This window comes from Heliangelus exortis, chromosome 4 (assembly GCF_036169615.1).
Source record: "Heliangelus exortis chromosome 4, bHelExo1.hap1, whole genome shotgun sequence".
In the NCBI taxonomy this organism is placed as follows: Eukaryota; Metazoa; Chordata; class Aves; order Apodiformes; family Trochilidae; genus Heliangelus; species Heliangelus exortis.
This window is the reverse complement of record NC_092425.1, coordinates 14634817-14647979: the sequence shown is the minus strand read 5'-3', so window position 1 is coordinate 14647979 and position 13163 is coordinate 14634817. Positions and strand designations below refer to the sequence as shown.

The window sequence follows — 13163 nt, the reverse complement described above, 5'->3', positions numbered from 1 at the left end:
TCTGGATGCTGACCTTTACAACTGTAAAATCAGATAGGATCAAAGTTTAATTAATCTCCCAACCAGAATATATATTTGAAACATACTGAAGAAACCATATGTTTAAAGTTCTACTGGGAGCCATGTAGGAAAAGTGGAACGTTGATATCCATAAACATTATAGTTGTCCAGTAATAGATGAAAGGAAAAGTTACGAAGCGTGCAGCTGAGCTTGAAAAGAACTCGTAAACTGAAACTGATATATTGCATCTTCATACTTGGTCTTTATTGTGAAATGGGAAGAAAAAAGAAGGTACTGATTTTGTCAGCCTCTCTGCTGACATTTCCCTTAACTTGTCCTCTTTTCATGCTGTCTGTGGTAGCACTTTACAGCCCTTCCAACTTAAAATACAAATTCTTTGGAATTAGATTGTGTGCGTGTATAAGTTTTAAAAGAAACTAAACTCTGGAAGCAAGGAAAAAAATAGATGTAATCCCTTTACATTGGTCTTTGCTTGATCACTTGGTGTTTGTAATCAGTTAAATCCTTAATAAGAAAAAGAGGACAGAAAATTGAATCCTTAATCCTTTCTCTGAGGCTCATTTCTGTAATAATTTTTTCTCTGTTATCTCAGCTTATGAAAGCCCTGTTTTTCTTGTTTATAGCAATAATTGGCAATAGTACTGTTTCTGTATGAGGGAAAAATTCAGATGAAGCTAAAGATGGTTTTTAAATCTAGAAGAGAGCACCTGAATACCATCTGGGTTTTTGTAGCAAACAGTGCTTTGGTTTGCTCCCCAGAGCTGCAAGGTCTGGTTCCCAAAAATTTGAAAGATAATGTGTTGCTGAGCATCATATTGCAAAGTGTGGACCACTAGCTGAGATGAAGAGTGAGGAGAGTGAGAAGGAAATCGATTACATTCTTCAAATGATCTCCCCTAAATTAGAACAGGAAGTAACTCTCAGGGAAAATAGGATCCCATATCCTCTCAAAAGCAACCCCCCAAGTCCTTCCACAGTAACCCACAGTAGGAGGATCAGTGGGAACAGGTCAGTGCTTGACAGAAAAGAAAGCAGAGCAAGCGTGTTCCCCTGAGAAGTGCACCACCTGCAGTGCCCTTGCAGAGCAGGTATGGGGCTCTGCAGGAGGATTTTGTTACGAGCAAGGTCTCACAAGGCCAGCTCACAAGGACTCACCCCCAAGGCTGACTCGCCTCAGGACAGACATCAAACCAGAAATGAAAACTCAATGGGTCACTGTAGTAGGAGACTCCCTGCTGGGGGGAGTGGAGGGCCCCATGTGCAGACCAAACCACAAGGAGGTCTGCTGTCTCCCTGGTGCCCGGGTTAAGGATGTTGTAGATAAGCTTTCCACCTTTGTGAGTCCTTCAGATCATGACCCACTTCTGGTCTTTCAGGTGGGTAGTGATGATATAATAACAAGAAGCACCCATTCACTTAAGAGAAACTTCAAGGACTTAGGGCAACATCAGGAGCCCAAGTTATGTTCTTCTCTATCCCTCTAATGACAGCGATGCATGAGGGAACTACCAGGAAGATCCAGAAGGTTAATTCATGGCTTAGGGACTGGTGTCAGTGGCAGGGTTTTGGGTTCTTTGACCATGGGGCAAATTCTGTGCTACCTCACATCAGATGGGCTTCAGCAGGGGCAAAAGGACTATAGCCCGTAAGTTGGTGGGGCTGATCAGGAGGGCTTTAAACTAGGTTTGAAGGGGGAGGGAATTGAAACTGGGCTCTCCAGAGCTGAGACCAAGGGTGGAAAGCATGAGTTAAGAGTGAAATCAACAGCCCAGCTGAAGTGCAAATACACCAGTGCACGCAGTATGGGAAACAAGTCTATAAAACCAGATGGGATCCACCTGAGGGTACTAAAGGAGCTGGCAGAAGTGCTCATCAAGCCACCCTCCATTATTTATCAACAGTCCTGGCAAACTCAGGGTGTCCCATCTGATTGGAAACTGGCAAATGTTCTTCTTTAAGAACATTATTCTTCTTCTTTGGCCTTCTACAAGAAGGGCCGAAAGGGTGATCTGGGGAACTATAGACCTGTTTGTTTGACCTCGGTGCCAGGAAAGGTTATGGAGCAGGGCATCTTGAGTACCACCACATGGTACATGCAAGATAACCAAGTGATCAGGCCCAGTCAGCATGGGTTTGTGAAAGGCAGGTCCCGTCTGACTAACCTGATCTCATTCTACAACCAGATGACTTGCCTAGCAGATGAGGGAAGAGTTGTGGACATTGTCTGTCTGGGCTTTAGTAAGGCTTTTGACACTGTCTCTCACAGTGTTCTTCAGAAACTTATGGAACTTGGCTTGGATAAATATAACTTGCACTGGATAAAAAGTTGGGTGGATGGTTGGACTGAAAGAGTAGCTACGAATGGAACTAAATCTGGCTGGTGACTGGTCACAAGTGGTTCCCCCCAGGGTTCAGTACTGGGGCCTCTTCTCTTTAATATCTTCATTAATGATTTGGATGAGGGGATTGAGTGTACCCTCAGTAAATTTGCAGATGACACCAAACTAGGTGGCTGTGTCAATCTGCTGGAGAGTAGGGAATCCTTACAGTGGGACTTAGACAGGTTGGACCAATGGGCCAAGGTTAATTGCATGAGGTTTTACATGGCCAAATGCCAGGCCTAGCATCTGGTCTAGCATAACAACCCCATGGTAAGCTACAGAGCTGGAGAAGTGTGGTTAGAAAGCTGTGTGTTGGAAAGGGACCTGGGGGTATTGGTTGACAGTTGACTTAATATGAGTCAGCAGTGTGTGCAGGTGGCCAAGTGGCCAGTGGCATCTTGGCTTGTATTAGGAACGCAGTGGCCAGCAGGAATAGGGAGGTGATCATCCCTCTGTACTCAGCTCTGGTGAGGCCGCACTTTGGGTACTGTGTTCATTTCTGGGCACCTCACTACAGGAGTGACATAGAAGTGCTGGAGAGTGTCCAGAGAAGGGCAACAAAGCTCATTAAGGGCCTGGAGAACAAATCCTGTGAGGAGTGGCTGATGGAGCTGGGGTTGCTCAGTCTGCAGAAGAAGAGGCTGAGAGGAGACATAATTGCTTTCTTCGACCACCTCAAGGGAGGTTGAAGCAAGGAGGGAAAGAGCCTCTTCTCCTTAGTAAACTGGACAAGAGGGAATGGATGGAAGCTGTGCCAGGGGAGGTTTAGGCTGGATGTTAGGAAATATTTTTTCACTGAGAGGGTTGTCAGGCATTGGAATGGCCAAGGACAACGGTGGAGTCATCATCCCTGGAGGCATTTAAAAGGTATTTGGACGTGATCCTTTAGGACATTGTTTAGTAGTTGACTGTGGTGTTAGTCAAAGGTTGGACTGATCTAGGAGGTCTCTTCCAACCTAAATATTCTGTGATTGTGTGAATGAGCTAGGTCTTCAGTGGACCTGGTTCAAGTTAACACTGCAGAAACTACTAGTTATATAGCTTCGTCATATATGAGTAGCAGAATATTGCTTACTTTCTTAAAATGGACTGCTGAAAATCTGGAATTGCAATGATGACTAAAAATCTAGAGCATTTATCACACTGAAGACCTATTACAGTGAAATGAGAGGAAGTGTGGTATCTATTCAGAAAGTGACAACAGTGATTTCTATGTAATGTTATTTCGTATTACGTGTTCTGACTTAGAAGAGCAGGATTCCTTGATGAGAAAGCACAGAAAAGAATAAAATAGAATCACACATGCTTCATTGTTGCCTGAAGTAAGGGAAAAAAAAGAAAAGTCTGTTATTAACTAGTATCTTAGACAGGCTGGGTGAATAAGAGGCTAGATAATTTCAGTGGTGCTTTTAACGGCTAGAGCCTTTGAAGACAGACACACATAAATTCATGGAATATTGTGTGTGAATACTTGAGTCAGTTACAGTGTCAGAATGCTCTTCCCAACACATTAGACTAAATTCTATGCAGTAATTAACAGATATTAATAAAATAAATATAGTCTAGTGTGCATTTTTGCAAGTAAATATTTGTAGACACTCTGAGAAAGTTTGAATTATCCTAATTGTCCTAATTATTCCAAGGATGGTTTTTTATTAGGCATGAAGGGTCTGACTGTGAGAAATTAACAACTGCCTGCAATGTCTCTGCCTTACAGCTAATCAGATATCTTGTCAGAGATGATTCTTGTATTTTGATTCTGGGTTTCTGTTTATTAATTTTTTAGTCACATTTGGAATCAGAAGTTCTGCTCTCAGCAGTAAAGTCTTCCCTTGCCTAAGCCAGGGTAGCTGTTTCTTTTCCCCAGAACAGTTTACCCATTATCTGCTTTCCCAAAACTTCCTCCTTCTTTCAAGGGACACCCTTGGTGTTCCTGTTTCCACCAGAGAAATTTCTGTTACAACATGAAAAGGAGTAATCAACAATCAGTGTGCTGTGTGTACCCAGCTCTCAGCACATCTTTGAGACTGAATAAGTAGGTCATGTCTATCTGGGAATAAAAAACCTGTAGAAGGCTCCTGTCATAAGTATGTATGACTTGCTGGGCAAGTCTGCTAAGAGATAGGTGTGTACTGTGTTCCTTTTTACTTACATTATTTTAAGTGGAAAATAGCATCAAAATTTAGCCTTTTAATTAAACATTAGAGTAGCTGTAAAGAAAAAATAAAAGCCGTTTGTATAATAGTTTCCCTCAATCCCCTGACTGCATAAATGAGAATATGGCAATAGGCACACACGTGAGTTCCAAAAATAAGTGAAATTTAATTGTAATTTCTACATCACCCTTCCTCTAGTGTATACAGTGAATATTTCAGAAAGCAGAGCTAAAAAATTATAATTGTTGCCTGGATGCTAAGCCTTGCTGTCCTAAAATATTCCAGGTGTAACCAAATTGAGGATCTAGTCTTTGTCACAGAAGCTCTTCAAAGGATTGGCGTAAATGGTGTAGGCAGACAAAGCTTACCTGTAAAGAAAAACTATAATTTCTATAATAAAGATGTGTGATCACTGGATCAAAGGATTTGGAAATAATTTAAGTGATCTTCAGTATTATTTCTGAAGCAGAGAGAAGACATTGTGGCTAAATATTTTGCCTTGAAGCTGTTTTTTCTACACATTTTTGTGCAAATAGATATATCACTCCACAAACTTCCCTGTAGAGCTTGGTTAAAAAGAAATGTAATAAGAATTTTGTCATGCAGCACTGAAGCTCATGTTTTGCTTTGATTCTTAAGGAGGGAGGAGTTGAAGTGTTCAAATTTATGTTGAAAATCCCAAACTAAGTAATGACTAAACTAATAGGTAGATAATTAAATTAGATGATAAGCCCCAGACTGTTTGTTTATGTATTAAATTCAGTTACTGTAGCATGAAGATAAATTTTGGGATTCCCAGAAGTAGGAAAGACGCTGATGAATGTATCTGTGGAATCTATGTGCATCTCATATTCAGTTGGCATAAATTTCCTTTGTGTCCTTACGTTTATTATTTTCAGCTTATGATTTTAACTTTTCAGACATGCCAAGCCTAAAGCACTAAGAGTTACAGGCCTTTGAGTATGGGCCTGCTGGTACAAATAAAACTATTCAACTGGTAACATTTCTGATTTTTCAGCTGCATCTGGCAGTAAGAATCCTGACCACCAGATTTTAACATGAATTCTTACTTAACATTAATCCTTACTTAATTTCAGCATTTTCTGTGAGCTTTACTATTCTGCTTCCATTTCTGTATGACACATGGAAATCTTAGAGATGGGGGTTTCTGATGTATGTCAGAAGCCAGGTGTAGAGTCAATGCCATTCGTTGTCCAGTTCTGTTTCCATTATTTTTTTCCTTAGGGTTACGACTTAGAAATTACGGTCAAGATCTTAATTATTTATGATTTTGATTCTACCCTTTTTGCATCTGGAAATCAGTGGGTTTAGGCTGAACACAAATCAAATTGGCCAATGAAAGATGGCATCTGTACTTTGAAGGATTTGAATGCTTGGGTATTCCTTAGAGGGCTAGGGAAAATGCTATTTCCTTTCATTTTCTTATATTTGATGGAGTTTGAGTTAAAGTGACATGATCAGGTAATGTTTTATAGCACCAGTGCAACTGAGGTACCTTGACTTGGTGTATTTAATTAGTCTTCTCTCCTTTGATAAATATTTGGCTGTTAGACAAGTACTTGGCCATTCAGAATCTTTCATCTCTGTTACTAATTGAGTGGAATCTAGCAGGTCACAATAATTGGCAGACAACAAATGACCTCTGAATTCCAGCTTCTGAAGTAGATTAGCCTGTCTATTCAATTAAAAATTTTGGATACAGTCATATTTAGCAAAGAGAAAACTGTGCATATCATACTATGAACTAAAAATTGGATTACATGGTCCACTGTGTACTAACCACCAGGAATGTTCATAAAAGAGAGGAGACCATACATTTGGAGAAACATGATGAAAGAGGAAAGGATGTCACTCATAAGAGAAAAAATAAGAGCATTCTGGCTGATAACTGAACAAGCATTGATAGGAGTTCAGCATGGCAATGAAAAGAGCCCAGAGAAAACAAAGGCAAAGTATTTTATGAAAAAGGTTTTTTGAGGTGTTGGGTATTTATGTTGGTGACAGAATCTGTTGCTTGAGATTCTCTTGTGAACTGAGATACTGTGATTTCCTGATGCTCTTCTGCTGTTTAGAGACATAAAGAGCAATCTGTTAGCAAGCTGCCTGTGTCAGTCCAAGTGATGTTCAGAGCAAAAGCAGAGAAAGGGGCAGCTAAAGGAAAGAAACCAGGCAAATATGTACTTTGCTGCCCTGCAAGACCTAAAATCATCAATTGAAAATCTAGTGCAAGTCAGAAAGCAATTGGCTTTCTACTGCTAATACTTTCTACTTTCTACTACTTTTCTCATTAGAATAAGAGCCTGTACTGTTCACATCAGTATTTTGGGAAGTTGTTACTAGCACCCTGTTTATTCTCTTGCTTTAATAAAACCACAGCTTGTTAGCAACCTAGGTCATGTATGTGAGTTTGTAAAATCTATCTTGAAGCATCAGAAAGTTTAACAGGTTAAATTTTAGATGAGAACTGCAAAAACCAAGCCAAACCAAAACCAAACCAAACAAAACAGCAACAACAACTACAAAAAACAGTTCAATCTTCCAGTCATGTGCTGAAATATTATGTTTACTGACAAAAAAAAAAAAAAAAAGGTTTATATATAATTTTATTTTTAGTAATTTTAATTACTTATTACAACCAGAGCTAGTTTCTTTGTATGATGTGTTGGGACAGACTCATATGACATTCCTCTGAAAGCAGTTTCATGAACTTGTCATCATTTGAGACTATGTGGCTTTCTTTCCTTTTGTCTTTCTCACAGAATTTATTTTGAAAGTTGAATTCCATTTTCAATGATCAATGATTTACCAAATGATTTTGGCAAAACTGAACTCTTGTGGAATGTAGAAACACAGACTTAGTAGAATTTTTAAGATATACCTGATGAGTGTTTGTAGGATGTAATAACCCAAGAGGTGAGATATTGGTGGCACAGAATGTCTGGAAGTAAGAAGAGGCATTCCAGTGTGGGTTTTTGGGCTGCATAATACAACATACAAGCTAAAAAGCTTGTGTAATCGTCAGGAGGAGTCTTGGAAGGATATGTTTTCTCTTCTGTTGACTGGAGAAAAAGATGGTTTGAGAATTTTAGCAAGAGGTCTTTCTAAACATTTTAATTTTACTTTGCTGAAGGGCTAGAACTCTGTAAATTCAGAAAAGTCATTTAGGGAGATCAAGAAATGTAGTTATAGAACTTGAGTAATTTATGCTGAGGAGTATAAATTCTAAAAGGCAGACTCTACTTCCTTTGAAATTATCTGTTTGGAAGGACATGATAAGACATTTCCCTGATGCATAAAAATATTTATAGATTTTTGAACATATATTTCTTTCAAATGTAAATTAATATTGAATGTGTGGGAGAAAAAAATCTTTTTATTAGGGTTTAGCAAGCTTGTAGGAAAAACGTTCTTCAATAAAGACAGTCCCTCTTCAGTTACAGCAAGAAAAGGAATCAATTATTTTTAACAATGTGATTTCTTTGTAAAGATAAACCACTCAAATAGAAGCACACAGTTATTCTTTAAGGAAATATTTCAAAAGATATTTTTGCCATAAATTTTCTATTCTGTTCTTTCTTTTTAAAAACAGTTATGCCAGTTCAATGTGAACTTGAATGAAGAATTCTAGCTTCAATTTAAGCATGGTTATTTAGTGCAACATTTTGTGGTTTATTTATATACTCTTCAGGCTAATTCACGTTGAAATACCTGAACAGGGACATGATTGATTAAATCTTTTTTTTTTTTTTTTTTTTTTTTCCAAAAGCTCTAGAGTCAGCACTCTTTCTCTTAACTTAGAGCAGTCAGTGTACGGGCTTGTACTTTGCAGACTGTGGATTTGGGGAGTTTGCAGTTAGAGAGTCAGAATCTTGCAGCTAAAATGAAGGTATGTGCCATATTGAAGAATGGATTGTGCAAAAAGCCTTGAGAGCTTTAGTCAGGATGATGGATTATTAAAATAAAAGAAATCAGAATTCCAGAATTCACTACAGTGTCAGAAAATACAAAATATTTCTTTAGTCCAAGTGATGGAGGATAAAGGTTGTGGGCTTTTAGCAGGGAGTTTATCAGCTGTGGTTGTCCTTCATAATTTCTAACCACAAAAGAGGAATGAATTTCATGGGTCCATAACTTCTATTATTTTGAGGTCAAAGCAGAGCTTCTCTGAAAATGGACTGAGAATATCCAAAGTGTATTTTCTATGGATATAAATGAAGACAATAAAAACTGCATATATTTAATGTAGCCTGCAAAGGATAGGCTATTATTAATTTATTACCAAAGCTACAGTGAATAATGTATCACAGGAGTAATATTTGAATCACAGAATACTTCAGGTCAGAAGAAATCATATGGCTCACCTCCCTTTTCAAAGCAGCACCAGCTTCAAGGACAAGATGTAATAAATTAGTCAATAACTTGGAGAATTATTATTTTTAATTCTTCATAAAAGAGGAGAAACTAATGTACAAACCTGAAGGTTACTAAGTCCTGAGAATGAGGGGGTATAGTAGAATAGAATGGAGAATGATGCATGGTTAGGGAGTTTGGTGATGGTTTTTTGAGGACAAGAGTTCTGCTTAGTGCTTGTGAAGACAAAGTAAGAATATTGAATATATGAATATTTGCAGTGCAAGAAGTTGATAGCACTGAGGGATAGAACAAAAACATAAGCTACCTTCTGTCTGAAGGAAGAGAAATGCAGAAGGGTTTATGAAACAAGTAGGTTTTAGCCTGTTTTTCACATGGGTCTGCTTACTGGATTGAGATTGAAGTAGTCTTTTCAATATAAAAATGGCAAAATGTTTTTCCTAAATGTTTGCTGACAAATTTCCTAAGTTGTGTTTTTGCCATCGTTGAACTATTGTGTTCTATAATGAGGATTATGAATTTCTAGACTAGACACATGCATTAATGGAGTAGGAAACTTAGCCTTTTTTAACTGGTAGCTTCTTTATTTTTCTTTAGTTATTTAAATGAAGAATGAGGAGAGATGAGAGATGGGTCATAGTCAGGTTGAAAAACTTTTATGGACACGTGTTATGAATATGCCTCTAAGTGCCTGCTACAGTGATGGATGCATTGGAGACTGCTGCAGAGGTGAAAGGTGTACTTTGGGTTTGGTTCCCTTGTTCCATCAAGTAGATTATCTAGCAAACCTGCAAAAATGGTGTCTAGTTCAATCCCTTCTTGGTAAAAATGTATCTTTTTTTATACTGAATATTTCACCTTAGTGTTTAAACCTACATTCTCAGTGCTGAGAGAAATATTTCCCTGACTTTCCTAAGCTACGGACATTTACCAAAGTATACCAAGGGCACTGTTTCTGAAATAGCTTTTACCTTTTCAGTGTAAATGAAGCTGAGTATATTGTTAGGGAAGTGTAAATACAGAACACATTATTGAATCATGGCTTCACTTCCTCCTTTGGATTATCAGAAAAAAACCCAAAACTGTTATGCTTTAGAAAAGGAGCTATTTAACAGATACTTTATTGATTAATTCCAGCCTATGGTAGTAGTTTATATGGCTTTTTTTCTTGAGCAAGAGGGTATGGAGGGATAGGTGTTAAATTGAACTATATCTGCAACTGTTTACAAGTTCATATTCTCAGAATATGTCTGGCCAGGAATTCATTTAGTTTTGATTCAATTTTTCTGGAAGTCTGAATTCCATTCTTTGAGCAGACATGTGTCCAGCGTAAGTAGGTGGATTTTATTATTTGTCATGAAACTTTCCTCTTCACCCAAGATTACAAGTTTTCATTAGAAGCTATGATGATTTATTAATATTTCACTCAAAATGTTGTCAAAAAAGCCCTGCAAAATAAACCCACAGTAATTAAGTTCTAACATTAATTTCTTACAGAACTTTTAAAACTTTTTAGTAGTGCATTCCCATGAATGTTATAATTGCTTACTTGCTGTTTGTTCCATGGTACAGTCAGTATCCAAACTGAGGAAAAGTAGAGGAAGAGAAAGTCTGTGCACTCAGAATTATAAAAATAGTAGAGTTTCTTAGGAAGAATTTTAATTAAATAACTTTTTTCATCTTTTAATTTTGTTTTCCAGAGTGACAAATCCCCAGGGCGTTCCACAAGTCGATCGAGTAACATTTCAAAGGTATGAAAAATCTATTTCCTTTGTATAAAAGTCAGATTTTTAAATTTATTGAATATAATACAGTACTTTATCCCTTTTATCCATGTATGCATTTTCTGATATTTTCCTTATAACCATCAGGTTTAAAGTCTTTCCTAACTAACATGATGGTTACCATGTAAAACTCTGTCTTAAATATACACTTAATCATTACTGTGATTACAATACTGTGTAATAATAAGTAAGTAACAGTTGCACTTCTTGTATCTGCTTTCCACGTGCTTAACATTAAATTAACACTATGGCTTAAGGAACTGCTGCTTGATTTTTTTCCCCCTGTGCAACCCAAATAATAACTGTAATGTGTGAAGCTCTCAATGTGTCATCATTTCCTACTGACCTCTGAATGCCTTTTACAGGCATTTAAGGTTCACTGAAGCCAGGACTTAATATCCTGGCTTTATATCTAGATGGTTTTTAGTTTCCAGGAAACAGAGAAAGGAAAGTTTAGTAAAATGCAAAATGTGATTTGTACTGATTTTAACCCCCTTTGTTCTGCATTTTTGCTTCAGATGTGGCTGGAATCTGTGCCAAAATGCCAGGGTATGGAGGAGGTGAAAGATAAAACCAGTGATTGTTTGAATCACAGTCTAAACCTCTACCATGTATTATGTTTGTAGCTAAAGATAAATTATTTTGCATCCAGTGCAAGCACAGTATTCTTAAGCCCCTTCTCCACAATATTATTACTTCTGAGGTACACACTGTAAAAGTGTTTTCTTCTCAGAGCCATAAAAAAGCCAAAAAAGCCCTGTGTTTTTCTAAATTAAGGAAACTAGTTAAATGTTTTGCTATTTTATGTTAAGAAGGAAAAAAAAAATGTAGGGAAAAATGTGTAGAATAGATCCAGGCTGTTGTAGGATATGGCTGAAACTCTTCCTGACTTGCTGCCTATTTTTTCCAAGTTATATACTTACAAGCTTGATCATAGTGAGTTGTATGCATTTCTTTAATTAGCAGTTTTAAATGCCTGTCTGTACATATCATTATTGTAAATCTGTGCTGATCTAATATGACTTTTTCAGCTTTTTTAAGGCTGTTGTATGGGTTACACTGAGACTAAGCATAAATATAATAACAAACATGAGACCCATAGTAGTGACTAGATAAAGCTAAAAAAGGCCAGATTGAGAGTTAAATTTAGTAGCTGCTCTCTTGTGTATGCCATTCATATAGCAAAGATTCTGCAAATGCAGATTCATATTTCATAATGCTCTTAAACTGTTTATTCAGAGAACACCTGTGCTATGCAGCGTATCCTTGGGCAATTTTGCTTACTAGGTACTTAACTCTGAATTATATGCTATTACAGATTAAATCTAATTGTTGAACACTGTACGTGTCTTATCTAGACAAAGTGAGAAGTAATGGCTTTGGTTTAGTCTGTTATTTGCCAGATGCAAGGTAGTATAAGCTTATTCAATCTATAGATTTTGAAATTCAATATTCCCTAGAGAGGAAGAAAAAAAAATCAATGCTTCAATCTCACAATTCACTTTTGCTTCCCATTTAGAGTGCAGAAATTTAGCACATTGCAAAGTCTATTCTTTTCTTGCATATAAATTTCTGATGAGAATTTTAATAATAAACCATTCTAGACAAATGAAAGGGCAAAACTTGAAATAGTTAAATAAAAAATTATTTTCCAAGTCCACAATAATATATATTCATAATTGAACAAAATAGGCTATTGTATTTCTTTACATGTACTAGTATAAAATTAAAGCAACTGGAATATCTACAGATTATTTGAATATAACTATAAAATTATGTAGCTCTACCTGTAAGAGTGTAAGAGTAATTTTGCTTTCTACAGCTATAATGGAGTATTTCATCAATATGGCAGGATTAAAGCAAAATCCTAGACTTTGATTCTGTTAATGACTCAGGACTGAATCAGTTTCTATTTTATTTGTGAGCAAGAGCTCATGAACAGTGAAAACTGAGTGCAGTAGGGCTTTAGTTCCCACTACCCATTATCCCCATCACACTGTGCTTTACCACTCCTGCCCCTGGCCCTCCTGTGCCATGCCTGCCCCATGTTTCTCAACAGGTAGGAGGGAGAGCATTTTCTCAAACTAATTTGCTGACTCATCTCTGTTCTTTTTCAGCTCATTGCAGTAACCTTAAATATCCCATTTGTGGGATAACCACTGAGTTAACTTCAGGGTTTTGAAAGTAGTCACACATCATTTTGTATTTATCTGTATTCTGCCCAGTCCTATCTGCCTGTTTGCTGATACTCCTGGCTGACAGTCACTGTTGCTGTCTTCAGTGAATGTCTGCCTCGGACTTCAGTTGCTTCAGTTTATAAATAAAACTGCTTTGGAACTCTGAGACCAAGTGCTTCAGTTGGTTTTCCCAGCAGAGAAAATTAGGAAAATGTATCAGTCTATTATTTCTGCTACACTTCTGTTAATAA

At 37.3% G+C, this 13163-nt stretch overlaps 1 protein-coding gene across 7 annotated transcripts in view; it reads left to right on the top strand.

The window, feature by feature from the left end:
- MARCHF1 (membrane associated ring-CH-type finger 1) overlaps nucleotides 1-13163 on the top strand; it is a 211675-nt gene that overhangs the window by 150950 nt on the left and 47562 nt on the right. For all 7 annotated transcript variants that reach the window (XM_071743105.1, XM_071743107.1, XM_071743101.1 and 4 more), the window contains one exon: nucleotides 10652-10702. Coding sequence is in view for 6 of the 7 variants with exons in the window: in XM_071743107.1 (XP_071599208.1) it covers nucleotides 10652-10702 (51 nt within the window). In the remaining variant the exon portion in view is untranslated. The remainder of the gene's footprint in view (nucleotides 1-10651; nucleotides 10703-13163) is intronic.